The following is a 27,892-nucleotide window of genomic DNA, read 5'->3' as shown; positions in this document are numbered from 1 at the left end:
TGTATATATGTTTATATATATTTATATATATATATATATATTTGCATATATGTGTATATATATTATGTACACAAGGTCAATTATTTTAATAAATCAACAGAGAAGAAATAAACAGCAATTATGCACAAACCAAAAGAAACAAAAAAGGTAAATATAAAAAAATCAAGAAAAGAGATAAACATCCAACCATAACCTCACCGTATGTGGAGGAATTGAGCCTGATCCGACTGTAGTCTTCTCTGAACCACTTGTAGGAAGGGGTTGGGGTTCCGTGGGCGGAGCAGCTGAGGACTGCTTTCATTCCCTCCATCACCCACAGCTCCTCGTCTTTGTCGTCCAACACTGGCGGTTCTGGAAGGCAATGTTTGTACATGTATATATATATATATATATATATATATATATATATATATATATATATATATATATATATATATATATATATATATATATATATATATATATATATATATATATATATATATATATATATATATATATATATATATATATATATATATATATATATATATATATATATATATATATATATATATATATATATATATATATATATATATATATATATATATATATATATATATATATATATATATATATATGTAATATATAGTCTACTGGTCACTTTTTACCAGATACATAAGTAATTGTAATAGCCACAATGCCCTCTTATCTTCTCAAATTCTTCATGCTTTTTGGATACACTTGTCACTGCAAAGCCTTAGATCCAAGTGCAAGAAATCTGAAGGAACTATGATGTCCGGTAGCGGGAAACGAACCAGCAAATTTCTTGCACTTGGATCTAAGGCTTTGCAGTGACAAGCGTATCCAAAAAGCGCAAAAAATTCGAAAGTTAAGAGGGCATTGTGGCTATTGCAATTACACACACACACACACACACACACACATATATATATATATATATATATATATATATATATATATATATATATATATATATATATATATATATATATATATATATGTATGTATGTATGTATGTATGTACACACACACATACAGTCAGATATTAACTCACAAATAATCCATTAGTATCGAATGCACTCTACCCTGGTATAACTCACACTGCAAGGGAATTATTAATATTTTATAATAATAAGTCCCCTAACCTGACAGGATTCGAACCTGTGCCTTTTAGGGTTAGAAGCAGGGAGCCAGTGAGCATATGCACTCATCCGTCAAGAGAGCTCTAAGCTGCTTTCAACAATGGTGTAAATTTTCCCATCGAATTGAGGTTCTGGGCACAGATACGAAATCAACCTAGATTTTGTGTGCCTCAGTTTACAAGAGCATAAGCTTATTTCTTAATTAGGAGTTATACCATAAGTGGGTAGTGTCATCAGTGCACAACATGCGGTGCACTGTAGGCATTACTTCAGGTTCTTGGCAGTGTACCTTTCATTCCTATTACTGTACCTCCGTTCGCATTCTCTTTCTTCCATCTTAATTTCCACCCTCTCTTATCAGTTGTTTCATAGTGCAACTGCGAGGTTTTCCTCCTGTTACACCTTTCAAACCTTTTTACTGTCAATTTCAGTTTCAGCGCTGAATGACCTCATAGGGCCCAGTGCTTGGCCATCGGTCAGAATTCTATATTCTGTTCTATTCTATGAGGATTTGGTACTGAGGGATTCACAGTTAGAAGAAAATTCGCCTTTCAGATTATCTTTTCGTGCTATAAATCCAAATCCTGGTTAACACAGGGAAATTTTTAATAAAAGATCAGATTCTGGAATCTCGCCAGATTTCATCAACTCCTTTGAGCAGAAGAAGAAGAAGACTCAAGCAAAGCAGTAGTGTTAGTAGTAGTAGTAGCAGATAGGACTAGCCTTTGTAACGGCTCCACCATCTCCGTTTCGATGAACAAACGCTCACGCAATAACAATGAAGGCGAGATTAGTTACAGTTTGCACGAAGCGATAACAGTGAAACCTCGAGTAAGTACTGCACTCTCATCAGTGTTGCTTGGATTAAGGGCTCGATATTCCATTGCAAATTGATATTAACGTAATGGTTATAGATCCCTCATTTCAGCTTCGAGCCTCCTGTTTTATATTTCGTAATAATCTCACTGGGTAATATCCCTGCAGTTTATTCATGCAATTATTGTATTTCAAAGTTAATTGCACATGCTTTAGATGCAGTACCTTTTTAATGTCAGTATTACTTACTAATCCTGTCATTTGCTGCTTTATTCTGTTCTTTTTTGTTTTACTCTGTACAAGCATTTGATGCCCTTAAACTGGCTTTACAAATCATAGAAACATATTATTATTATTATTATTATTATTATTATTATTATTATTATTATTATTATTATTATTATTATTATTATTATAACAACATGCTTTCTCAGCTCCATTCATTCCCTTACCGAGCAACAAGACTGGAAACGAGGCTTTTGTAATCAAACCATTCTCTTGAGCTAACATAACAAAGAACGCTTAAGCAAGCAGCGCTACTTGAACGAATTCAGTCCTTATGAGGACGGGACCTCTGAAGGGAACCCAGAATGTCTAATGTCCACGGAAACTAAGCAACCCAGGGAAGCAATTAAACACCCTTGGCTCCCCGCGTACCTACGACGTTCAAGAACCCGTGGATGGACGTCGGGGGCAGAGTGTTTATGTTGCAAGTGTAGTATCCATGGTCCTTGATAGTGACGTTGGTGATTGTGAGGATCCAGGTCGACCTCTGCTCTCTCTGCACGGACATCCGGGGGTCCCTGATGATCACAGCTTCGCCCATCGACAGGACGATGTTGGTCACTTTTTTCATCCAAGCCACCTGGTTTGGGAGAAAGAGCAGGTAGCATGAATCGTAAAAATAACAAGAATAAAGATAATAATAATAAATGGAAACCTCTGTTCCACAGGAAATGGAAAACCCCTCTCCAGTATATAGAAAACCCTACTTTGTTGTAAACTGAATGCTCTTCTCTACAGCAGATGGGCAGCCCTGATCTTTAGGAATTGGAAAGCCCCATTCTACAGCAAATAGAAAGACTACTCTACAGTACAGTGAAAGCCTTCTCTACAGCAAAAGGGCAGCCCTACTCTTTAGGGACTGGAAAGCCCTCTCTGCAGTATATAGAAAACCCTACTCTGTAATAAACTGAATGCCCTTCTCCACAGCAAAATGGGGAAAACTTCTACAGTACAGCGAAAGCCTTCTCTACAGTAAATGGGAAGCCCCTTCTCCAGTATATAGAAAATCCTACTCTTTAGTAAACTGAATGCCCTTCAGTACAGTAGATGGTCAGTCCTGCTCATTAGGAATTGGAAAGACCTATTGCACAATAAATAGAAAACTACTCTATAATACAGTGAAAGCCTTCTCGACAGCAAATGGTCAGCCCCACTCTTTAGGAATTGGAAATCCCCATTCTACAGCAAATTAAAAACTACCTTACAGTACAGTGAAAGCCTTCTCTACAATAAATGAAAAGTCCATCACTGCATGAAGAGGAAGAGCCCTGCTCTATGATAAAGGGAATTACCTGCTCTACAGAAAATGGAAAACCCTACCTTACCTTACAGAGTACTGAAATTCCTTCTCTACAGTAATTAGAAGGTACTGCTCAACAGTAAATACAAGACCCTATCCTACAGTATATTAAAAAACCTTCTCTGCAGCAATTGAAAAGCCTTATTCCACAGTAAATTGAAAACCCTGACCTACATAAATGAAAAGCAGTACTATACTGTAAATAGAAAGTCCTGCTTTACCATAAATGGAAAACTTACTCTATATAAAATTGAAATACCTTCCCCATTGTAAATGGAAATCCATGCTCTACAAGAGATAGAAAAGACTGCTCTAGAGTAGATGAAACTCTAGAGTAGTAGATCGAAAGTCTTTCTCTATTCCAAGTGGAAAGCTGTTCTCTACAGGAAGTAGAGAACTTTCCTCTACAATAAATAAAAAGTCTTTCCCTACTGTACTCTAAGTGGAAAGTCCTGTTCTACGGTATATGGGAAGCCTTACTCTACAGCAGATAGAAAACCTTGCTAAAGCCCCATGCTACAAAAAAGATGGAAATCCGTGTTTTACAATAAATGGGAAATCCTGCACAATAGTAAACTGAAAACTGCTCTTCAGTAGATAGAAAACCTTGCTCTTCAGTAATTTATGCAGAGTGCTGTTGAAAGTTAGTCTTTTCTAAGAGAACCCGAATTTCAGAATATCTAAAATAATCTTGGTAATATTTTCTTAGGTATTGGGTACGTTCAAATTCACTTTTCTGTCAATGCACCCTGGTCATTACTTTTATAATGTAGAATGGGCTAGTTCCGAAATGTGAGTGAGTATTGATGGACTTTTGACTTTGACTGTACATCTAAAAATACCTCAAGGAACCCACAATACTAGTGTATTAACCTTTTACAGGGGTTCTAGACACATAAAAGAAACAGTTTCCACATTAATTTGTACGGGCATCATGCAACATAATGCAAAAACTTGGCAAGAATTTAATGAGCTAGATTTCAGATGGCAAAGAACGGTACCAATCTACGAGTGTATGGACTACAAAAGAAGTTGCCATTTAGATGTGGTAATATCAAGGACACAATAAACAGAACAGAAAATTTCTAGTAGCACAACAACATAAATGTGAATTCTTGTAAGATTATTCAGATGGTTGAAAGTTTGGAAAACTGACCTTGTAATCTCCAGGTGTTTGCACAAAACAGGTCAGTCTTGCAGTTTGTCCCACATTGACTGTCACAGTTTGAATCGGCAGGCCATAGTGAGATTCTGCAGAAGGAGAAGAACTACTTAAGGTTCTAATAGAATAGCTACAAAATATACCAGATTTAGAGTAGATTATTCCCTAATCAACCTACGACAATGACCAAGTTACCACAGTGGAAGTACCGTTGTATGAGATAGTGTTTCTTTGCTACTAGCAGCTTAGGCTGATTAGCAGCGTATTGCTATTTGTAGCTAAAGCTGTTCTGACTTTACTGCTGTTTTTTTTAGCACACTAAAGGGTGTTGTCGCATATGGCTATTACATAAGTACTCCACGGTTTAAGTAAAACAAAACAAGGGAAGTTCAAATGATTCAGTGACTTGTGACAAGCAACTAGATAAAAATTCTTCTTTGCAAGTTTATAGAAAGATGAAAAATCATATGATATGAATTAAACTTATAACAAAGCCCTGTTTTTCCTGCAAAATTTTGTCTGTGGAAACATTAATAATGTCACCTAGATGCACTGCCTACAATTTGCCACTGAGGTGGCAGACATTGATTTGTTGTGTCTAAAGTAAAACTGGAAATTTCAACCTAGTAAACTTTTCAGATAAAAAATTTAATCAAATTTAGGGGGCTTTTTGGCAATTTATTTCACAATAACACAATCCTAAGACATTTCTATGACCAAATTACCTCATGGGAAAGGGGATCATGTCACGTTTTCTGGATACAGTGGCCTTTCCAGAATACTAACCTAGAATTTGTCACCTTGGGGTGGTGCCGGAATGTGAATTTCAAGTTCTCATTGGTTTGTCTCTTATTTTTTATCGTAGTAATTGACTATTTAGCTTTTGAGCTACTCGTGGGTGTAACTTACTTTTATTTTCCCCATAGGGGGTTAGTGCCGTCAGTGTACCTCATGCAGTGCACTGTAGGCATTACTTAAGGTTCTTTGCAGCGTCCCTTCTGTCCCTAGCTGCAACCCCTTTCATTGCTTTTATTGTACCTCCGTTCATATTCTCTTTCTTCCATCTTCCTTTCCACCCTCTCCTAACAATTGTTCCATAGTTCAACTGCGAGGTTTCCCTCCTGTTACACCTCTCAAACCTTTTTATTGTCAATTCCTGTTCCGTCGCTGAATGACCTTGTAGGTCCCAGCGCTTTGCCTTTGGCCTAAATTCTGTATTCTATTCTGTTCTATTTTTATTTTCATTTCTGAAATCCCTTCTGGTAGTCATTGCCACTTGATTTAGTTTTAATATTTCTGATGACAGTAATTGCTCCCTACTCGTGTTACTGAAATCGTTGATGACAGTGTTTATTCCTTAACTGGGTTTTTGATATGTCATGACAGGAACCGCTTGATGATTATTCGGAAATTTATGGAAACAGTAATTGCCTGTTGATTGTGATTTTGCATAGATTGTAGTGCTGGTCCTGTTGAGTGATATTCTAAAATTTGTCAGCATTTCCTCTTGACAGAGGTTTTCCAAATGTCTGGCAACAATTTTTAGTTTTCTGTAAAAGAAAACTATTGTGCCGGTTTTGTCTGTCCGTCCGCACTTTATTCTGTCCGCACTTTTTTTCTGTCTGCACTTTTTCTGTCCGCCCTCAGATCTTAAAAACTACTGAGGCTAGAGGGCTGCAAATTGGTATGTTGATCATCCACCCTCCAATCATCAAACATACCAAATTGCAGCCCTTTAGCCTCAGTATTTTTAAAATTTTATTTAAGGTTAAAGTTAGCCATAATTGTGCTTCTGGCAACGATATAGGAGAGGCCACCACCGGGCCGTGGTTAAAGTTTCATTGGCCGCGGCTCATACAGCATTATACGAGACCACCGAAAGACAAATATATTTTCGGTTGCCCTGATTATACGCTGTAGCGGCTGTACAGAAAACTCGATTGCGCCGAAGACTCTTCGGCTCATTTTTACTTGTTTGAAGAGCCTCTGCTTCAAGCAATTGTCTCTGGAGTCATTTTAAGAGATCCAGTGACAGTATCTCCTCCGATGGGGATTTTTGGAAAATGTAACAAGTGAGGTTACTTCACCCTTCTTGTGGTTCTCATTTCCACAGCTACGGATCTATCGGCCACCTTTTGGCAATAATCTTGAAGCTGTTGGCTGTAAGAAATATATTGTTGAAGGCCATATAGGTAACAAGGGGTTCTTAAAGGAAGGAAAAAGGCTGATATCTGGACTGATTATGCAAAGTTAAATGAGTTATTTAAATTATATATATATATATATATATATATATATATATATATATATATATATATATATATATATATATATATATATATATATATATATATATATATATATATATATATATATATATATATATATATATATATATATATATATATATATATATATATATATATATATATATATATATATATATATATATATATATATATATATATATATATATATACCACACATATAGATAGATAGATAGAGATATGATTTTGTATAAATAAATACATTACATGTATAAAAACTTCAGCCGTTTTCCCTAGCAGTGGGTGGCTCCCAAGAAAAGTACAGACAATAATCACTACCACATTCACAGTTAAGCAGTTAAACTGCTGAATTATGGATGGACCCCATATTTACACAAAAACTTTAGCTAAAATTGAAAAAATACAGTTCCCTTTGTATTGTATTTATATTTGACTAAGTATGAACAATAGAAATAGGAAAAATAATTCAAATATTTAGTCTGGTACCATCTCCATTTCAAAAGAGAAAAAAATGATATCTAAAAGATTTCGTCAATTTGGGAGTAAAGCTTTAAGAAGAATATTAGGAGTTAGGTGTCAGGATGGAGTTAGAAATGGAGCTAATGAAAGTTCCACATGCAGATGAGATCATGATGGAAGGGTGACGGAGATGGCTTGGACATGTCCTTCGAATCATCCCTGGGAGGATAAATAGTCTGTGATAGTTCCTCCTTGGCCCCATGGAGGGGAGTGCCGTCAGTGCACCTCATGTTGTGCACTGTAGGCATTACTTAAGGTTCTTTGCAGCGTCCTTTCGGTCTCTAGCTGCAACCCCTTTGATTCCTGTTACTGTACCTCCGTTCATATCTCTCTTTTTCCATCTTACTTTCCAACCTCTCCTAACAATTGTTTCATAGTGCAACTGCTTTAAGGTTTTCCTCCTGTTTCGCCTTTTATAACCTTTCTCCAGTCAATTTCCCTTTCAGCGCTGAATGACCTCAGTGGTCCCGGCGCTTAGCCTTTGGCTTAAATTCTATATTTTATTCTATTCTAAAAAAAAAAACGCTGGCATATGGTCAGTCTTACAAAATTCGAGAAGTGTTCGAGTGAGTGACTTGTTCGGTCATAAAACAACGCTCTTATGCTTGGTAGACTTCTAACAGAACAGAATAGAATATAGAATTTAGGCCAAAGGCCAAGCGCTGGGACCTATGAGGTCATTCAGCACTGAAAGGGAAATTGAGAGTAAAGAAGGTTTATTGAAAGGTGTAACAGGAGGAAAACCTTTTGCAGTTGCACTATGAATCAACTGTTAGGAGAGGGTGGAAAGTAAGAACAAAGAAAGAGATTTGAACGGAGGTACAGTAAAAGGAATGAAAGGGGTCGCAGCTAGGGGCCGAGGAACCTCAAGTAATGCCTACAGTGCACCACATGAATGAGGTCATTGTAGTATGAGTGATATGAGTTACCTTTATCTATATTTTTAAACTTCGCAACGAGATAAGATATTCAGTGTTGCCACCTGACAGTGCATTTTGATTTTGTATCGGAAACATTTGAAATCCAAGAAATAAATATTTCTTAATAATTTCAACCACAATACTTGGAACTGTTGTGCAATACTGTAGCCATGAAATATTTAAGTAAAATGAATAATATATATAATATATATATATATATATATATATATATATATATATATATATATATATATATATATATATATATATATATATATATATATAATATATATATATATATATATATATATATATATATATATATATATATATATATATAATATATATATATATATATATATATATATATATATATAATATATATATATATATATATATATATATTATATATATATAGTGATTTAAGGGATACAAAACTTAAATGAATAATCTGAATGGATACATGGTTGCAATTTAGTTTATATATCGAATAATTCTTCTGTATCCCAGTTAAAAGGGATCTTTATATATATATATATTTATGGATATATATATATTATATTTTATATATATATATATATATATATATATATATATATATATATATATATATATATATATATATATATATAATATTATTTTCTTTATAGAAATTATTACCGGTAAAATTCCGGTTGTTACACCGAAAACAAGAAGAAAAAATGTCACCCAGGTCTACAGAGCCCACAATATGGATGTGATACTTATTGGATTATAACTACTAAACAAAAAATCTTAATTAGAAAATAATTTCCTTAATTAGAAAAGAATTTCCCTTTTCCTAACGACATGATGACCCCCAGAAATTCTTACAAGTCTACAATCTATAATGGACAATTTATAATGGACGCCCCTTTTGGATCAGCATTAGTTTTCTGTAAATGAAAACATTATACTGGCTTTTTTCTGTCTGTCCACTTTATTTGTCCGCACTTTTTCTGTCCTCCTTTTTCTGATCTTAAAAATCTTAAAAACTACTGAGGCGAGAGGGCTGCAAATTGGTATGTTGATCATCCACCCTCCAATCATCAAACATACCAAATTGTAGCCTTCTAGCCTCAGTAGTTTTTATTTTATTTAAGGTTAAAGTTGGCCATAATTTTGCTTCTGACAACGAAATAGAATAGGCCACCACTGCGCCGTGGTTAAAGTTTCATAGGTCGCGGCTCATACAGCATTATACCGAGACCACCAAAAGATAGATCTATTTTCGGTTGCATTGATTATACAGTATAGCGGCTGTACAGAAAACCCGGTTGCGCCGGAGAAACTTCGGTGCATTTTTACTTGTTATTTTTATCATCAGTGGGGTCATTTACGGTAATTTAAAGTCAATAAGAGTCCTTCTTCCTCCTTCCCCCCCACCCCAATCCCTCAAAGGCGCCATCCCACCCCTACCTGGCTTCAAAGAAACAGAGAGAGATTTCTTTCGTGGTGGGAGGTCAGGTCAAGACACCTTCCCTGAGTTACGAGTCCGTAAGGATCAAGGTTCCTCGCGACCCTTCCACTCTGGAGGTTTATAATCTGCTGAGAGTATCTTCTGCAGCCTCTCTCCCCTGAATAAGTTATCGGGAAAGACATTGGCGAGGCAAATCACAATCCCGTGGCATGGGGGTGGGGGGAATAGTGCCGCCAGTGCACCTCTCGTGGTGCAACGTAGGCATTTTTACCAAAATGGTGTTTGCAGTGTTCCTTAGCTGCATGCTTGTTAGCCTATATATATGTGTGTGTATATATATATATATATATATATATATATATATATATATATATATATATAATATATATATATATATATATATATATATATATATCATATATATATATATATATATATATATATATATATTTTATATATATATATATTTATATTAAGGTCCTCTTGTAGGCTTATAGGGCATGCACTGACTCTCCTGTTTCTTGGATACATCAGCTTGGGGGTGGGGGTGAAGGAACAGGTCCCAATGCCTACGACACGTGGCCAGTGTATCTAGGCCCACTGTTTTCCAAGGGCTGGGTTTATATTCTCCTAAATTAGATGGGTTTATTACACAACATTTGAAATATGTGATACTATATATATATATATATATATATATATATATATATATATATATATATATATATATATATATATATATATATATATATATCAGTATATATATATATATATATATATATATATATATATATGTATATACATATATACATATATATATATATATATATATATATATATATACTATATATATATATATATATATATATATATATATATATATATACACATATATATATATTGTATATATATACATATATATATATATATATATATATATATATATATACTATATATATATATATATATATATATATATATATATATATATATATATATATATATATATATATATATATATATATATATATATATATATATATATGTATATGTGTATATATATATATATATATATAATAATACCTACAAATTACTCCTGGTATTGCATCTGTGAGCTGAAATTCCTGCTGTACATCTCAGTGGTAGCTTTTATGCAATATGCTCCTCATTCTCATCATGTCAGTACATCTGTCATAATCCATCATGTCAGAGATTTGTTAATTTCTTAGTGATTCCCAGAGACCAAATTTACACAGATAATGGAAGTCTTGGAGTGGACATTTTTTTTTAGACCTGTGGAGTTCTCAATATCGTTTTGCTTTACCCCCTTCCCTCCCAACACCTATTTGCAATACATCTTTGCACTTTGCTGGTTATGCAGTTATGGTACGAAAGTTGATTTATGTTGGATGCTAACACAAGCTGTTGTGAAACAAGATGATATGGCTGACAATTCAGTTTGAGAGGAAGAATGACAACAAATTGCAGGATTGTTAGTTCTGAATTAGCAGTTCCATCATGTTTTGAGAAAATCTTCCCAGGCATAAAAGTTTAAACCAAGAATTGGGATATTCCATGTGATGTGCTGTTGGTCAAAACCCAAAAATGTTGGAAATTACCAAATTAGCTCCACCATGAGGTTAAAAGTTTTTCATGGGCAGCAGAAGCAAGAAACGGGTCATTGCAAAAGTGCACAATGTCCTAGAGACCATTTGCAAATACGAACAGCACCCAAGTCCCCCTTTTTTTCCAAGGTATGACGAGAAGAACCAGGCAGATGCTGGAGACCAAACATTTACAAATATGACCAGCGCCCAGGTCCTGTTTCTTTCCAAGTTAGGACAGTAAGAACCAGGCAAAGGCTGCTGTTGACTAAGCAGGTATACATATGGGCTAGTTTACATTGGCTGGTAAAGTCATGTTTACAGTCAAATCTACAGCATCAAGCTATGAGCGAGGTCTTGAACTTGGGACCACCAGACTGTGAAGTTAACTATGTTGACCCTAGCACATCCAGTATGGCAGGATGGTCACTGTCCTTTGCCAATTCAGAATTACATGAAAGTCTGCGGAGCATGCATGACTTTTCAGTTACTGTTTGAGTCTGTGATAGCAGAGCAATTGCTTTGTTTGCTTGCTTGCTTTTACTCCTTAAATACAAAGATGAATGGTAATTACATTCTCTCCAGTTTCTAGGAGAAGATATGAGTGTGAAGTAATAAAGTTGTTTTTGTATAATGCTCTCTTTTTAAAAGATTTAATTTACCCAGTTTTAGCAATTTATATGGGTATAATATAAAATTTCACAGATGCATAGTGTAGAAATATTTATATGACATTTGATGACTAAGTGAATATCTCACAAGTCATCAGTTTGTCTTTTTTATTTTCATTTCAAATATATTTGTCCAATATCTTACATTCAAAACTGTGCCAATACAAATTCATCTGCATTTAGGAGACAGTCTATTTACGCTTACCCAAAATTTAATTTTCAAAAAATGCTAAGACATTTGTTCAAATTCACTTAGAATTTTAACGGTTCTGTCAATGCTTAATCGTCCCAACATAAAAAAAATATAAATTTCAAATATGTACGGGGATCTACAATTTAGGAAGTGTATTCAGGATTTTAGTCCATGCCTCTTAAAAAACAAAAATGACACTACTATTTAAAGACTGTATTGAGATGTAATGGACCATGCCAGTTTACATGATTGTGAAAAGTTACTATACTATTTAGTGACTGCATTTAGGATCTTAGAGTCCATATAACTGCAAAAAGTGACTATACTACAGTATTTAGTGACTGCATTCCTGATGTTATAGTCCATGCACATTAGTTTAGTTGCCTAAAAGTGACTACTATATAATGACTGCATTTAGGATCTTGGAGTCCATATAACTGCAGTCAGTGACTACATTCTGATGTTCTAGTCCATGTCTCTATTATTTAGTGACTATGTTCAGGATTGCAAAAAATTGACTGCTATTTAGTGCCTGCAGTTGGGATGTTGTAATCCATGGCTGTTAATTTAGGTGATTCTACTGTTTAGTGGCTGTATTTAGGATCTTGCAATCCACATGATTGCAAAAAATTGACTACACTATTTAGACTTTTAACGCGATGTTACAGTTCAGTTCATGCCTGTTAATTTGTACTATACTACTTAGTGACTGCATTTAGGATCTTGGAGTCCATATAACTGCGAAAAAATGACTACACTATTACTGACTGGGTCCTTGATGTTACAGTCCATGTGTGTTAGCCTAGTCGTGAAAAAGGGACTTCTCTTCTTACCTCTCAAAAATAAGCTGGTGTCTAGAGCGACCCTTTCATCTTCCCTTGGGGCGTAACGGCTATGGCTCCTGACACCTGCAAGGGAAAGCACACTTTAATCTGTCTACTCAGTGCTTGTGACGACGAAGGCGCTAATGTTAGGTCGTTAAATATTGCTTGCTTAATCTTATGTGCAGTTGCTTTACTCTATGGTTTCCCTTTCTTCTTTTCTACTCATGAGAATTCTGTAGTACTTTGCAGGTGATGGCACTCAGGAATTTTTCTGTATGAGTGTCTGCATATTTTTCATAATAATAATAATAATAATAATAATAATAATAATAATAATAATAATAATAATAATAATAATAATAATAATAATAATAATAATAATAATAAAGTGTTCAGAGACCACAGACTCTGCCAATGGCCAAGATCTCCTTCTTCTAAATGCTCCACCAACCAAAAGTTTCCTTATCCAGAGTGGAGATTACTCTCAAAGTCTACTAATTTGTAGGTATGATTATGTCCACCTCTGGTTGAATTTTCGTAGAAATCCCCACTTATTTTATGGCGTAATTCAGCTAAAAAGCAGACGACCAGACAGGCCAGCCTCTCATCCAACTTCGTTGATGATAATGGGAGTTTTTAAATTCAGGTTTCTTAGAGATTTATTTTTTATTTACTTTCATCAAGACTAAACTGAATAATGTGACCCCAGAAAGTCATAAAAATCTACCAATCTTTGCACACTACCCACCAAAAGTTAACCATCTGCAAGTAGTCCCCAAGGTAATGTTTTGACCAAGATTTGTCCAAAGCCATTGATCCATTCTTGAGGTGGTTTGTTTACACACACAGACTCACACCGACATTAGTGAAAGCAACATTAATATCTCTTGGGGCTGTCTCAGTACATGGCCATCCCTAGGCTGTTGCCCAGGGCCCGACAATTCTAGGGGCCTCAGTACGTCCTTTAACACTGATTTGATTTTGTAGCAAATTTTATGCACTTTATCACCATATGCCTTTTTCTCATATATATATATATATATATATATATATATATATATATATATATATATATATATATATATATATATATATATATATATATATATATATATATATATATATATATATATATATATATATATTTTTATCACAACCGTGATTTATATATTCATGAAATATGTGGTTTTAATATCCAATTCAGCTACTTCGGAATATCCCCGATGGGGAATTATCCTTGAATGATAATGGATACTATAAATACCTCTTCGGTGATATAATCCCCATCATGGGGATATTAGTCTGAATTCATATTAAACGACATTTTAGCTTAATATATATATATATATATATATATATATATATATATATATTATATATATATATATATATATATATATATATATACTGTAGACAAATCCATGAAGGAAAGAAAACACTGGAGTGCTATCTAGTCTATCTAGCACTCCAGTATCTCTCTCTTCCTTCGGATTTTGTCTTTATTTATATATATTCAGTTATATATATAATATATATATATATATATATATATATATATATATATATATATATATATATATATATATATATATATATATATATATATATATATATATTTAATATATATATATATAACAAAAGGGGTAAATCTGTTTGAGTACTTCAAGGACAAGACATTATACAAGTTGGAAGTCAGTGCAATAAGAAAGGTTCATAATCAGTGGGACCTTTGAATAAAATATGCAAATGAAGAGTTATCACCCAGAGAGAATGCATTCCTGGCTTGATGGAGTGAGTATCCTGAAACGTTGTTGAATGAAGAGAATAGTAAAGAGGCAGAGTGGTATGGCATAACAGAGAAGTGGAAGGAATTTCTGCACGTTTCAGAATACTGGTAGAAATGGCTGTTGAGGATGTAAGGTGGGCAATTAAGAGGTTGAAAAATGGAAAGATGTAGTGAAAGGGTAGCTGAGTGGCTAAACAAGTCTGGATACAGGAAAAGTTGCCATGGAATGGCTAAAAGGAATGATTGTTACTTTGTAATAGGATATAATGGAACACCATAATATTCTTTGGAAGCTTGAATTTCAAGTCAATGGCCCTTGTGGGCTTGTTCCATATGAATAGGGTTCATCTTCAGAATAATAATAATAATAATAATAATAATAATAATAATAATAATAATAATAATAATAATAATAATAATAATAATAATAATAATAATAATAATAATAATATAGGAGATTGTAAAACATGTAGGAGGTTGGCCTGTAACATGACTTAGTGTATCAGGGAAGATGCATATGATTTTATTTAAGAAAACAGGACAAGTGACAGAAGGGTTGATAGGTGAAGAACAGTGGTTTTAGACAGGGAAGAGGGTGTCAGGATCAAGTGCCTGTTGTGAAATATTTATGTGAGCAGTTGGAGAGCAAATAATAAAAAGGACATGAGAAGGATTAAAAGGGTGAGATATGCAAAGATAAGAGTGTTTTCAGATGGTTCAGCCATGTGGAGAGATTGAGGGAGAAAGAGTGATTAATTGAAGATATTCGAGCACCATAAGTGATGGTGTAAATAAGAAGTCTGACACACTGTTAATGAGCTTTCTGGGCAGTTGTATGAGGCAACTAATGTTGTGGTAGTTTTCTGCAGGGGGTTTCAAGCATTCATACGTAAAATAATAGAAAAACAGATAAGAAAATGAATTAGTGACTATTTATATACACACACATATATATATATATATATACATATATATATATGTGTGTGTATATTGTGTGTGCCGTGTGTATATTATATATATATATATACAAATATATATATATATATACATATATATATATATATATATATATATATATATATATATGTATATATATAACAAATACACACATATACGGTATAAATATATATATATATATATATATGTATATATATATATATATATATATATATATATATATATATATATATATATATATATATATTATATATATATATATATATATAGATTAACACAAAGCTACGTCGAATATAGATCAAAAGACTTTTTAATTGTTTATAGATTCGGAAAGAAGCAACATAACAGCTTGTTTTACAAAACCCATAAAAAAACAGAGCGGAATATCAAACCGGGGAAAATCCGGAGGCTTTTTCTCTCATGCGACGCATGAGGAAAAATGTAGTATTTTCTGTAAGACAACACAAACAAGCTCAGCCCCAGCAGCAGCAACAGTAACAGGATCACAGCCCATAGGCATCAGAAATTCCAATTTTCCTCTTCTGCATTTTTGTGGTGAATGTTTCTTTCGCCGAGGTAAACACGACGAGACAAAGTCTTGTTTTGACAACAACTGCTTCCGAGGAGTCCAATTTTTCCTTCATGCATTTTTAATCGGCTTTTTGTGTCTGCGTCGTTACCTGCGCGAATGGTGACGCGCGTGTCTGTCTGTGTGTGCATGTGTCTGTGTTTTATTGAAATATAAGATTAAGGACAAAGGCCAAGCGCTGGGACCTATGTGGCCATTCAGCAATGAAACGGAAATTGAGAGTCAAAAGGTTTGAAAGGTGTAACAGGAGGAGGAAAACTATGAAACAGTTGTTAGGAGAGGGTTGAGGAAGAAAGAGAATATGAATATGAACGGAGGTACAGTAAAAGCAATGAAAGAGATTGCAGCTAGGGGCCGAAGAAACGCTGCAAAGAACCGTAAGTGATGCCTACAGTGCATTGCGTGAGGTGCACTGATGCAGCTACTTCCCGAAAGCGTGTCTGTGTTTAGCAGAACATCTAAAGAATGGGCGAAGAAATCGGACGGACCATCTCGACACCTTATTATTTCCACAGCTCAAATTTCATAAAGATTTTACCAACCATCTATTAGTTAGATGTGTTCATTTATTCACGTCTGGTGTCCGTTCTCGATCTCTGTCTGTAAAAGTAAACTTTATTTCCAAACTGACGACAAAATAGGGAACGGAAATGTCTAAAATATAACGTTTAATCGACATTCGAAATAAAAGTACACAATGTTTTTAATGGTTAAGTCTATATTGCAGAGCAATTAGCATCCACGGCATATATTGTTTGGCACTGTCCTGTTTAGCGAATAAGAAAACGAACAAAAACAATTTAATCTCAAGTTTAATCCGAGGGTTGGCACGAAAGTTAAATACCTCGCAGTTTCATTGCCGGGTTTTAAGGTCAACGAAGCTGTAAGTGCGAGCTCAGGCACTGGAACGGGAAAATGTTCGGTTCGTTAGCGAATGTTGTTATTTTTCCAGGAGTCAATTCGGTGCCTCGGGTCTAGAAAATACAGGCATCTTTTCAGTTCGGTTTTTGCCGCTGTTTTGCTTTCCCCTTCTCTGGTATCCAGGTGATAATCAACGGTGATCAAACTGGCGGAACAGTTTGAGAGAGATTTTTGAGGGAGCTAGTTGAAAGTTTACAGCAGCGAGAGTGAGTGAGGTTATATGGGGGGTAAATGGAAAGTTGGAAAAATGAGTGAGGTTATTTGGGGATTAATGGAAAGTTGGAGAAATGAGTGAGGTTATTTGGGGGGTTAATGGAAAGTTGGAGGAATGATTGAGGTTTTTTAGGGGTTAATGGAAAGTTGGAGGAATGAGTGAGGTTATTTGGGGGTTATGGAAAGTTGGAGGAATGAGTGAGGTTATTTGGGGTTAATGGAAAGTTGGAGGAATGAGTGAGGTTATTTGGGGTTAGTGGAAAGTTGGAGGAATGAGTGAGGTTATTTGGGGTTTAATGGAAAGTTGGAGGAATGAGTGAGGTTATTTGGGGGTTAATGGAAAGTTGGAGGAATGAGTGAGGTTATTTGGGGGTTAATGGAAAGTTGGAGGAATGAGGAGGTTATTTTGGGGTTAATGGAAAGTTGGAGGAATGAGTAAGGTTATTTGGGGTTTAATGGAAAGTTGGAAAAATGAGTGAGGTTATTTGGGGATTAATGGAAAGTTGGAGAAATGAGTGAGGTTATTTGGGTGTTAATGGAAAGTTGGAGGAATGATTGAGGTTTTTTAGGGTTTAATGGAAAGTTGGAGGAATGAGTGAGGTTATTTGGGGGTTATTGGAAAGTTGGAGGAATGAGTGAGGTTATTTGGGGGTTAGTGGAAAGTTGGAGGAATGAGTGAGGTTATTTGGGGTTTAATGGAAAGTTGGAGGAATGGTGAGTTATTTGGGGAGTTGGAGGAATGAGTGAGGTAATTTGGGGTTAATGGAAAGTTGGAGGAATGAGTGAGGTTATTTGGGGTTTAATTGGAGGAATGAGTGAGGTTATTTGGGGTTAATGGAAAGTTGGAGGAATGAGTGAGGTTATTTGGGGTTTAATGGAAAGTTGGAGAAATGATTTAAGGTTATATATAATGGGTTAATGGAAAGTTGGAGGAATATATTGTATGAGGTTATTTGGGGGTAAATGGAAAGTTGGAGGAATGAGTGAGGTTATTTATGGAGTTTAATGGAAAATTGAGGAATGAGTGAGGTTATTTTGGGGGTTATTTGGAAAGTCAGAGGAATGAGTGAGGTTATTTGTGGGTAAATGGAAATGTTGGAGGAATGTTGAGGTTATTTGGGTGATGGAAAGTCAGAGGAATGAGTGAGGTTATGGGGTTAATGGAAAGTTGGAGGAATTGTTATTTGGGGGTAAATGGAAAGTTGGAGGAATGAGTGAGGTTATTTGGGGATTAATGGAAAGTTGGGGAAAATGGTGAGGTTATTTGAGGGCTAATGGAAAGTTGAGGAATGATTGAGTTTTTATGGGTTAATGGAAAGTTGGAGGAATCAGTGAGGTTATTTGGGGGTTAGTGGAAAGTTGAGGAATTAGTGAGGTTATTTGGGGTTATGGAAAGTTGGAGGAATGATAAGTGAGATTATTTGGAGGTTATGGAAAGTTGGAGGAATGAGTGAGGTTATTTGGGGTTTAATGGAAAGTTGGAGGAATGAGTGAGGTTATTTGGGGTTAATGGAAAGTTGGAGGAATGAGTGAGGTTATTTGGGGGTAATGGAAAGTTGGAGGAAATAGTGAGGTTATTTGTGTTAATGGAAAGTTGGAGGAATGAATGAGGTTATTTGGGGTTAATGGAAAGATAATGGAAAGTTGGAGGAATGAGTGAGGTTATTTGGGGTTTAAACAAAAGTTGGAGGAATGTGTGAGGTTATTTGGGGTTAATGTAAAGTTGGAGGAATGAGTGAGGTTATTGGGGGTAAATGGAAAGTTGGAGGAATGAGTGAGGTTATTTGGGGTTCAATGGAAAGTTGAGGAATTTAGTGAGGTTATATGGGGTTAATGGAAAGTTGGAGGAATGAGTGAGGTTATTTGGGGTTTAATGGAAAGTTGGAGAAATGAGTGAGGTTATATGGGGTTAATGGAAAGTTGGAGGAATGAGTGAGGTTATTTGGGGGTAAATGGAAAGTTGGAGGAAATGCAGTGTTTAATGGTATGAGGAGAATTGAAGTTAATCACAGAGCAGGTTCATGGATCGCAACAGAATCACCAGTCAAAAAGGTTTGGAAAGGGAAGAGGATGTTATCCACGAACCAGATGGGAGTTTATTGTTGTTGGGTCATTTCTCAAGTGAAAATAGGTGAATGCTGAGTGTGACAAAAGCATCTGGTATTCTTGTTCTTTTTGACTTTAACTTCATTTTTATCAAAGTCCATTTGTGCCCAACATCTAAAAACAGGTTTTCTTTGTCTCGACTATCGACCTCAGTCACGTGCATTTAACAATTTTTCGCTGCTGGGAGAAAGATTGCTAGTGAACTGGCACATACACATGTTGAACATATGATGGGGTCTAAGCGATGTCAGGCAGGGCAGCCGATTAGGACTACAAAGTCTACCCAAAAAGCCAGATCAAATTCCTTCAAAAGAAGGCATCATATACGATATATATATATAAAAATGGGAACAAGCATATATAAGAAGAAGAAGAATATAATATATAGATATAATAATATAATATATATATATATATATATATATATATATATATATATATATATATATATATATATATATATATATATATATATATATATGTTATATAGATAGATAGATAGATAGATAGATAGATAGATATAGAGGAAATTCTGGATTTTAGGGTCTATCAGGAAAGACATGTGTGCCGTCTAGTGGTCAGATGAAACATAAGTGCTTCCACCACCTCAGCAGACATAACAGCCGTCTTTGTCGCTGCTTAAAAACAATCTTTGGAATACACTTGTTAGTTATATGACAGGTTTTTTTTCTTTCTTTTAATGGGAACTTTTACAGAACAAAAGTTCTGTTTTGGCATGGCCTAGCCCTCTCTCTCTCTCTCTCTCTCTCTCTCTCTCTCTCTCTCTCTCTCTCTCTCTCTCTCTCTCTCTGCCTTCTAGAAAACTACCTCAAGTGATAGAAAAATACCGAATTTAGGCCAAAGGCCAAACACTGGAACTCATGCGGTCATTCTGCGCTGAAACGGAAATTGACAGTAAAGCTGTTTGAAAGGCGTAACAGGAGGAAAACCTTTTACAGTTGCACTGTGAATCAGTAGTTAGGATAGGGTTGAGGAAAGTAAGATGGAAGAAAGAGAATAAGAACGGAAGTACAGTGAAAGGAATGAAAGGGGTTGCAGCTAGGGGCGAAGGGATGCTGCAATGAACCTTAACTAATGCCTAAAGTGCACCGCATGATGTGGCTTAGATCCGATGATGATTTCTCTACAATCTGTCACAGAGCTGAGATTTCCGTTCTAACCATTAAACTTGAAACTGAATGGGAAAGGATGGCAGTTGCCCATCCTAGATATCCTGGTTAAAGAAAAGATACAATGTGTTAAAGAGTAAAAGATACAAATATATATATGTAAATACAATGTGCCCGTTTCACTTAACAGAGTATGTATAATATATATATATATATATATATATATATATATATATATATATATATATATATATATATATATATATATATATATATATATATATATATATATATATATATATATATATATATATATATATATATATATATATATATATATATATATATATATATATATATATATATATATATATATATATATATATATATATATATATATATATATATATATTAATAGATAGATAACAGAGATATGGTCATGTGATGTGTCGCTGTATCATAGTGCTCAATGTAATATTTCCTGACGTTCATTTGTTGAGAATAAAAATTGAAAAGATTAAGAATGTTGAACTTTTCAAAAACAGAAAGGTCATTGTGTCATAAGTTCATTTTTTGGATACCAGGTAACAAGAAGCAGTGCAGACATTGTATATTATTATTATTATATATATATATATATAATATATATATATATATATATATATATATATATATATATATATATATATATATATATATATTATATATATATATATATATTAATAGATAGATAGAGATATGGTCATGTGATATGTCGCTGTATCATAGTGCTCAATGTAATATTTCCTGACGATCATTTGTTGAGAATAAAAATTGAAAAATTAAGAATGTTGAACTTTTCAAAAACAGAAAGGTCATTGTGTCATAAGTTCATTTTTTGGATACCAGGTAACAAGAAGCAGTGCAGACATTGTATGGGCCCATTATTATTATTATTATTATTATTATTATTATTATTATTATTATTATTATTATTATTATTATTATTATTATTCAGAAGATGAACCGTATTCATATGGAACAAGCCCACTGAAGGGGGCCAGTGACTTGAAATTCAAGAATCTTCCAAAAAATATTATGGTGTTCATTCGAAAGAAGTAACAGAAGACAATAGGAAATACAGAAAGAGAAGATAAGTTATTATCAAAACATATAAATCAACAAATTAATAAATCAGTTATTAGCAAAACAGATAGGTTAATAAATAAATAAATAAATAAATAAATAAATAAATAAATAAATAAATAAATAAATAAATAAATAAATAAATAAATAAATAAATAAATAGATCAAAATAAACGTGATAGGCAGAAAGAATTTAACTAACAGCACAATGTGCCTACCTTTCCTCATCGACTTTGAGTCAGTCGTATAAGTTTTGAAACGTTATCGGTTTAAATATTAATTATTTCGTATTAAAACAACAAAAACGTAAGGAAAAAATGCTTAGAAAACTTGTTCCGTAATAGAAAAATACTCGTAAAAGTTCAGTCTTCAACAGAGTAGCAACACCTTTTACAAAATCCCAGGTAAGAACCGAAATTCACTGCATTTTTTTAATGGACTGGAATACAGAATTCAGGCCAAAGGCCAAGCGCTGGGACCTATGAGGTCATTCAGAGCTGAAACGGAAATTGAGAGTCGAAAGGTCTTGAAAGGCGTAACAGGAGGAAAACCTCTTGCAGTTGCACTATGAATCAATTGTTAGTAGAGGGTTGAGGAAAGGAAGATGGAAGAAAGAGAATATGAACGGAGGTACAATAAAAGGAATGGAAGGGGTTGCAGCTAGGGTCCATGGAAGGGACGCTACAAAGAACCTTAAGTAATTCCTACAGTGCACGGCGCGAGGTGCACTGACGGCACTAACCCCCTACGGGAACTGTATTTGGCAGCAAATAAGCTTAAACACTCGGTTAGCACTGGCCAAAAGGAGTAATAACTTTGCCTGTAGGAGTCTACATAACCTGAAATAAAGCAGCTAACGAATGGACGTAATATTAATCTAAAGCCTAGGCCTACTGTATATGCCTCTTACCCCGAAGGAGATTTCATAGTTAGCAGCTATAGTCATTATTCAGTATTAACAACGTTGCCAAATTTTCGGAGGAAAGATAAAGTAAAATTATTTCCTCACAGAGAGAGAGAGAGAGAGAGAGAGAGAGAAATTTTAGGCAAATATGCCAAGCACTGGGGCAACTAAGGCCATTCAGCGCCAGAGAGAGAGAGAGAGAGAGAGAGAGAGAGAGAGAGAGAGAGAGAGAGAGAGAGATCTTTTGATGCTGAAATTTTACTAAGCTGAAATTCGTTAGAAAAATACTAAACATTGCATCGCACTGAGTTTTCAAACAGAAATTCGTTAGGAAACATTAAATACACACACACACACACACACACACACACACAGAGAGAGAGAGAGAGAGAGAGAGAGAGAGAGAGAGAGAGAGGACTGAGTTTTTACAAGCAGAAATTCGTTAGGAAATAATTAAATACTGTGACACTGCGACATCAGACAGTCAGAGAGAGAGAGAGAGAGAGAGAGAGAGAGAGAGAGAGAGAGGATCTTTTGTGAGGAGGAAAAAACTAAATATTTCAACGCAGCGAAATCAGACAGGCAGCTTGTTTTAACATTCACCGGAAACAAAAGCGTCATTTTACCCAGAAATTCCTACTGGAATTTTTCACGGAATTAACCCTGATTACGTATGCTGCCTCAAATTATAAAAAAAAGAATAAAAGAACACTTTGCAAAGTGACAGCAGAGAAGAGACACGGAAGAGAATTGCATTTTCTGCATGACGTCAGCAGTACATAACTGGGTGACATTCATGCATAATAAGTCATATCAGAGTTTGCTGTGAACTGTAGTTCAGTCAAGGTTATGTCTGTGTCTGTGAATTTCTGCTTCCTTAATCAGACATTTGTCTGTGTGAATCTTTAGCTTTCTCTGATGAATTCTGTTTACAAAAACACTTGACTGTAGGTCTACGCTTTGTAAACTAGGCCTTTAGCATTCTCTTTTAATTATTTTTATTTGTTTATTAATTTTTTTTTTTTTTACTTTTTAAGAAGTGTGGTACATTCTTCCTGTATTTCCCTTTGTCTCCTCATGATTCGTTGGCATGAACACCATAATATTCTTTGGAAGCTTGAATTTCAAGTCAGTGGCTCCCTTGGTTGGCTTGTTCCATATGGATGGGTTTGTCTTCTGAATAATAATAATAATAATAATAATAATAATAATAATAATAATAATAATAATAATAATAATAATAATAATAATATTCTTTGGAAGCTTGAATTTCAAGTTAATAGCTTCCTTGGTGGGATTGTTCCATATGAATAGGGCTCATCCTCTCAATAATAATAATAATAATAATAATAATAATAATAATAATAATAATAATAATAATAATAATAATAATATTCTTTGGCAGCTTGAATTTCAAGTTAATAGCTCCCTTGGTGGGATTGTTCCATCTGAATAGGGTTCATCTTCTCAGTTATAATAATACTAATAATGAACACAAGTCTACCTATACAAGTAAAACTAATATTATTGTCATCATTTCTCATAACTATATCTTGTTCACAAAGACTCTTGCTTGCTACTTTAGGCTTGGTAAACAAGGCTTATAGCATTCATGAACATTAGGATGCCTGTACAAGCAAGAACTAATAATATTAGCATCATTTCTCATAAATATTTCATTATTTCTCCTTCTCATTACTCTATGAATCCTCGTGCACAGAAAGACTCATCAGCAATTTCTTAACTCCCCCTACATACACTACCTCTCTAGTCCCCCCTCTCCTACCACTCCGTTCTTTCCACATGACTGAGCCATCTTTAAATACTTAGATCCATTGTTTCAACTGTGATACCTTTCTTTACAGTTGCCTCCCTTTCTTGGATGTTTTAATACATAGAGAACCATTTCAATGCAAATTCAGTATTTATGGGAAACCAACCAACAAGTTACTTAACTTATGTCCATTTTTATTCAGGCCATCACCCAGATATCAAACTATCAATTTTTTCTTTTATGTTTTCACGAGCTTTGCGCATTGTCAGTCCCCAGTATTTGGATAAAAAAATCGAATACATAAGAAAAATAGGGACAGATTTGTGTTATCCTTCACATATACTAGATATTTGTTATAATAATACCCACAAAAAGTTTTATAGTGAAAGTAACATGGAGAAAGAAACCCCTAAGAACATTCTTAGCTTGCCTTATTTTAGTGGTTTTGAAAACATAAAATCATTGTTAAAATCTTTTAATGTCAATCTCGTTTTTTCCTATAATAAAACACTAAAAGGAATGTTAATAAAAAAATAGCCCTAAAGAAAACATCAACATATAATATATAAAATTCCACGTTTGGATTGCCCCTCTTGTTATATTGCCCAGTCTAGCAAAGATTTAGATGTACGTATTAAGCATCATAAGTATTCAGTCAAAACAAGGCAAAGATCCAATGCTATATATATTTATTCATTTGAGTGAAAACTCTCACAGAAATAATTGGACTGAAAGTTCAGTGATTGCTAGATCAAAAGATTTCTCTTCAAGAAATCTTTTGGGATCCGTTATTATACAGCTTACTTCCAGCTGTAATTTTAACCTTAACCATTTGGCATGTATTATTCGGACCCTGTATTAGACAAATGTTCAAGAACAACCTAAAAGATAAAATCACCGACTTAATTACAAATTAGTTACCTTATATGTATATTTTTTTTGAATTTGTATGTTTAATATTATTTTTTATTTGTAAAAAAGTTAATCTTGCAAAAATTGTTATTGTTTACTAAAAAAGAGAATTATTGAGTTGTACTTTTATAACATTTCTTGGTGGTCAGTCACCTCCTTGTATAATCTTTGAATATTCCTGTTCCTGCTTCTGAACAGCTGATCCTAATCCTTGGTAAATTCTCTTAAATATTTAACCCTGTTTTTACAGTTCTACTAATTCTTCAATTGTGTTGGATTCCGGGTACATATTTTTTCCTTTATAATCCCCATCTGTCATTGATATGAGCTTTCTTTGTAAACTTCTTTTTATATCTCTTAGCCTGCTAAGTAAAGGTCAACAGTCGAAAGGCCTTGCAGCACTCCATTGCTTCTCTTTCCTTCGTGGATTTTGTCTTTATCTATATTATAATATATACACACATGCATATCTATATTATATATTACACACACACATATACATATATATATATATAAATATATATATATATATATATATATATATATATATATATATATATATATATATATATATATATATATATATATATATATATATATATATATAAATATATACAGTTATATATTATACAGTATATACATATACATATACTGTGCATAATCTTAGTCTTTATTTTTCACAAAATAAGGTTTTTGTTTTTTGCGGAATGTCGCTTTGCAAGTAACAGACTTTCAGGCATTTTTAATAATTACTCTTTTTTCTTGTGATTATTATTATTAAAAGCAGGTTGATCCGGGTAAATCATATCTCGCGAAAACTACCATAATGGGCCTCACCTCATAAGGATTACGATAATACCTAATTTCGTATTTCTGACTTTTGATTTTTAACGGACATACATACATAAACACATAAAGATGCTAACAGATATTATATATATATATATATATATATATATATATATATATATATATATATATATATATATATATATATATATATATATATACATATATATATATGTAATATATATATATATATATATATATACATACATATATGTATACATATATATAATTATATACATCTATATGTGTGTATAGTACACATAAGTGTATGACATCCATACATACAAACAGGTGCCATCTTTACAGAAAACACAATACAGATTACAGATATACAGACATGGACAGAAGATATCACTCTATACTATGAGTCTATCACATCACATCATCAATTCAACATCACATCAGCATCACATCCCATCACTTAACGTCACATCACACCACTTACCTTGCAATTGAGTGGTCCCAGAGAGGGAGTTGATACTGCAGCAAATGACAGGCAGTGCTGTCATCCACTTGACGCTCAACATGACATCTCAAAAACAGTCTCTGAAATCGCCCAACTGTCAACTGTTTACACTGAGCCACTAACGAACTGGCGAGTCAGTTTTTTTTTTTTTTTTTCTTATTTCAAACACTGCGAGAATGACGGTTATATAATCTCTTATCAGCTGTGATGGAATTATACAATTATATAATTTCAGATTTATTTCCAACATTGAATCATTTTTCCATTGTACGCTTCGAATAGGTCTAGGCTCCTCCAGTTCTAAATTCATGTCATTTTCTCGTACTGAACAAATGCACAAAAGAATTTGCAGTTTGGCGAGGACGAGGTAAACAGTTTATAGTATTACATCTATACATTTGACGTGAGCTGAGTAAACACTTCACATGAAATGAAAGGCTTAAAACCTTTGATTTTAAAAACCATTTGTAATCCTAAATGTTTCCTTAGACTTGTTTTCTTAGCTTTTTCGATATGTATGTGAATATTCGTTATTTGAATAGGAATTTCAGTGAGCTAGAAAAAATTGGAAGACTGTAATGAATGTACATATAAATGTCAAATGCTTTATTTGAAAATGTCTCGATAGGCCTTCGCCAGTTGGCATGGAAAGTTTTTTTTTTTTTTTAATATGTCCATAACTGAATCTTCTTTCATCAAACCAAAAAGTAAGTATAACACTTTGAAGCGCATCCAGGTTATGTATATTTGATCGTGTGGCTGGATGGTTAACCAGTAGTACTGTATATAAATATTTTATATATATATATATATATATATATATATATATATATATATATATATATATATATATATATATATATATATATATATATATATATATATATATATATATATATATATATATATAATATATATATGGATATGTATATATATCATATATATATATATATATAATTAGTTTATATATCATATATTTCATACAGAACTAA

The 27,892-nt window shown here is 33.6% G+C and overlaps 1 protein-coding gene across 1 annotated transcript; it reads right to left on the bottom strand.

Annotated features, from left to right (window-relative positions):
• Positions 1-64: 64 nt before the first annotated feature.
• On the bottom strand, positions 65-27,667 carry LOC136846376 (limbic system-associated membrane protein-like). Its single transcript, XM_067117173.1, has 5 exons — positions 26,880-27,667; positions 13,178-13,252; positions 4,706-4,800; positions 2,622-2,829; positions 65-351 (listed from the first exon to the last, which is right to left on the bottom strand). The coding sequence occupies exons 1-5, from the start codon at positions 26,959-26,961 to the stop codon at positions 119-121; spliced, it is 693 nt and encodes a 230-aa protein (XP_066973274.1). The 5' UTR covers positions 26,962-27,667; the 3' UTR covers positions 65-118.
• Between the last annotated feature and the right edge of the window lie 225 nt (positions 27,668-27,892).

This window comes from Macrobrachium rosenbergii, chromosome 15, assembly GCF_040412425.1.
Source record: "Macrobrachium rosenbergii isolate ZJJX-2024 chromosome 15, ASM4041242v1, whole genome shotgun sequence".
Taxonomy (NCBI): Eukaryota; Metazoa; Arthropoda; class Malacostraca; order Decapoda; family Palaemonidae; genus Macrobrachium; species Macrobrachium rosenbergii.
Note: the sequence above shows the minus strand (reverse complement) of the source record. Positions and strands in the feature narration are given on the sequence as shown.

Coding starts and splice junctions, on each gene's coding strand:
- LOC136846376 (XM_067117173.1), bottom strand. CDS start 26,961: ATGTTGAGCGTCAAGTGGATGACAGCACTGCCTGTCATTTGCTGCAGT. Junction 13,253..26,879: donor TGGGACCACTCAATTGCAAG/GTAAGTGGTGTG, acceptor TTTCCCTTGCAG/GTGTCAGGAGCCATAGCCGT. Junction 352..2,621: donor CGGGTTCTTGAACGTCGTAG/GTACGCGGGGAG, acceptor ATTGCCTTCCAG/AACCGCCAGTGTTGGACGAC.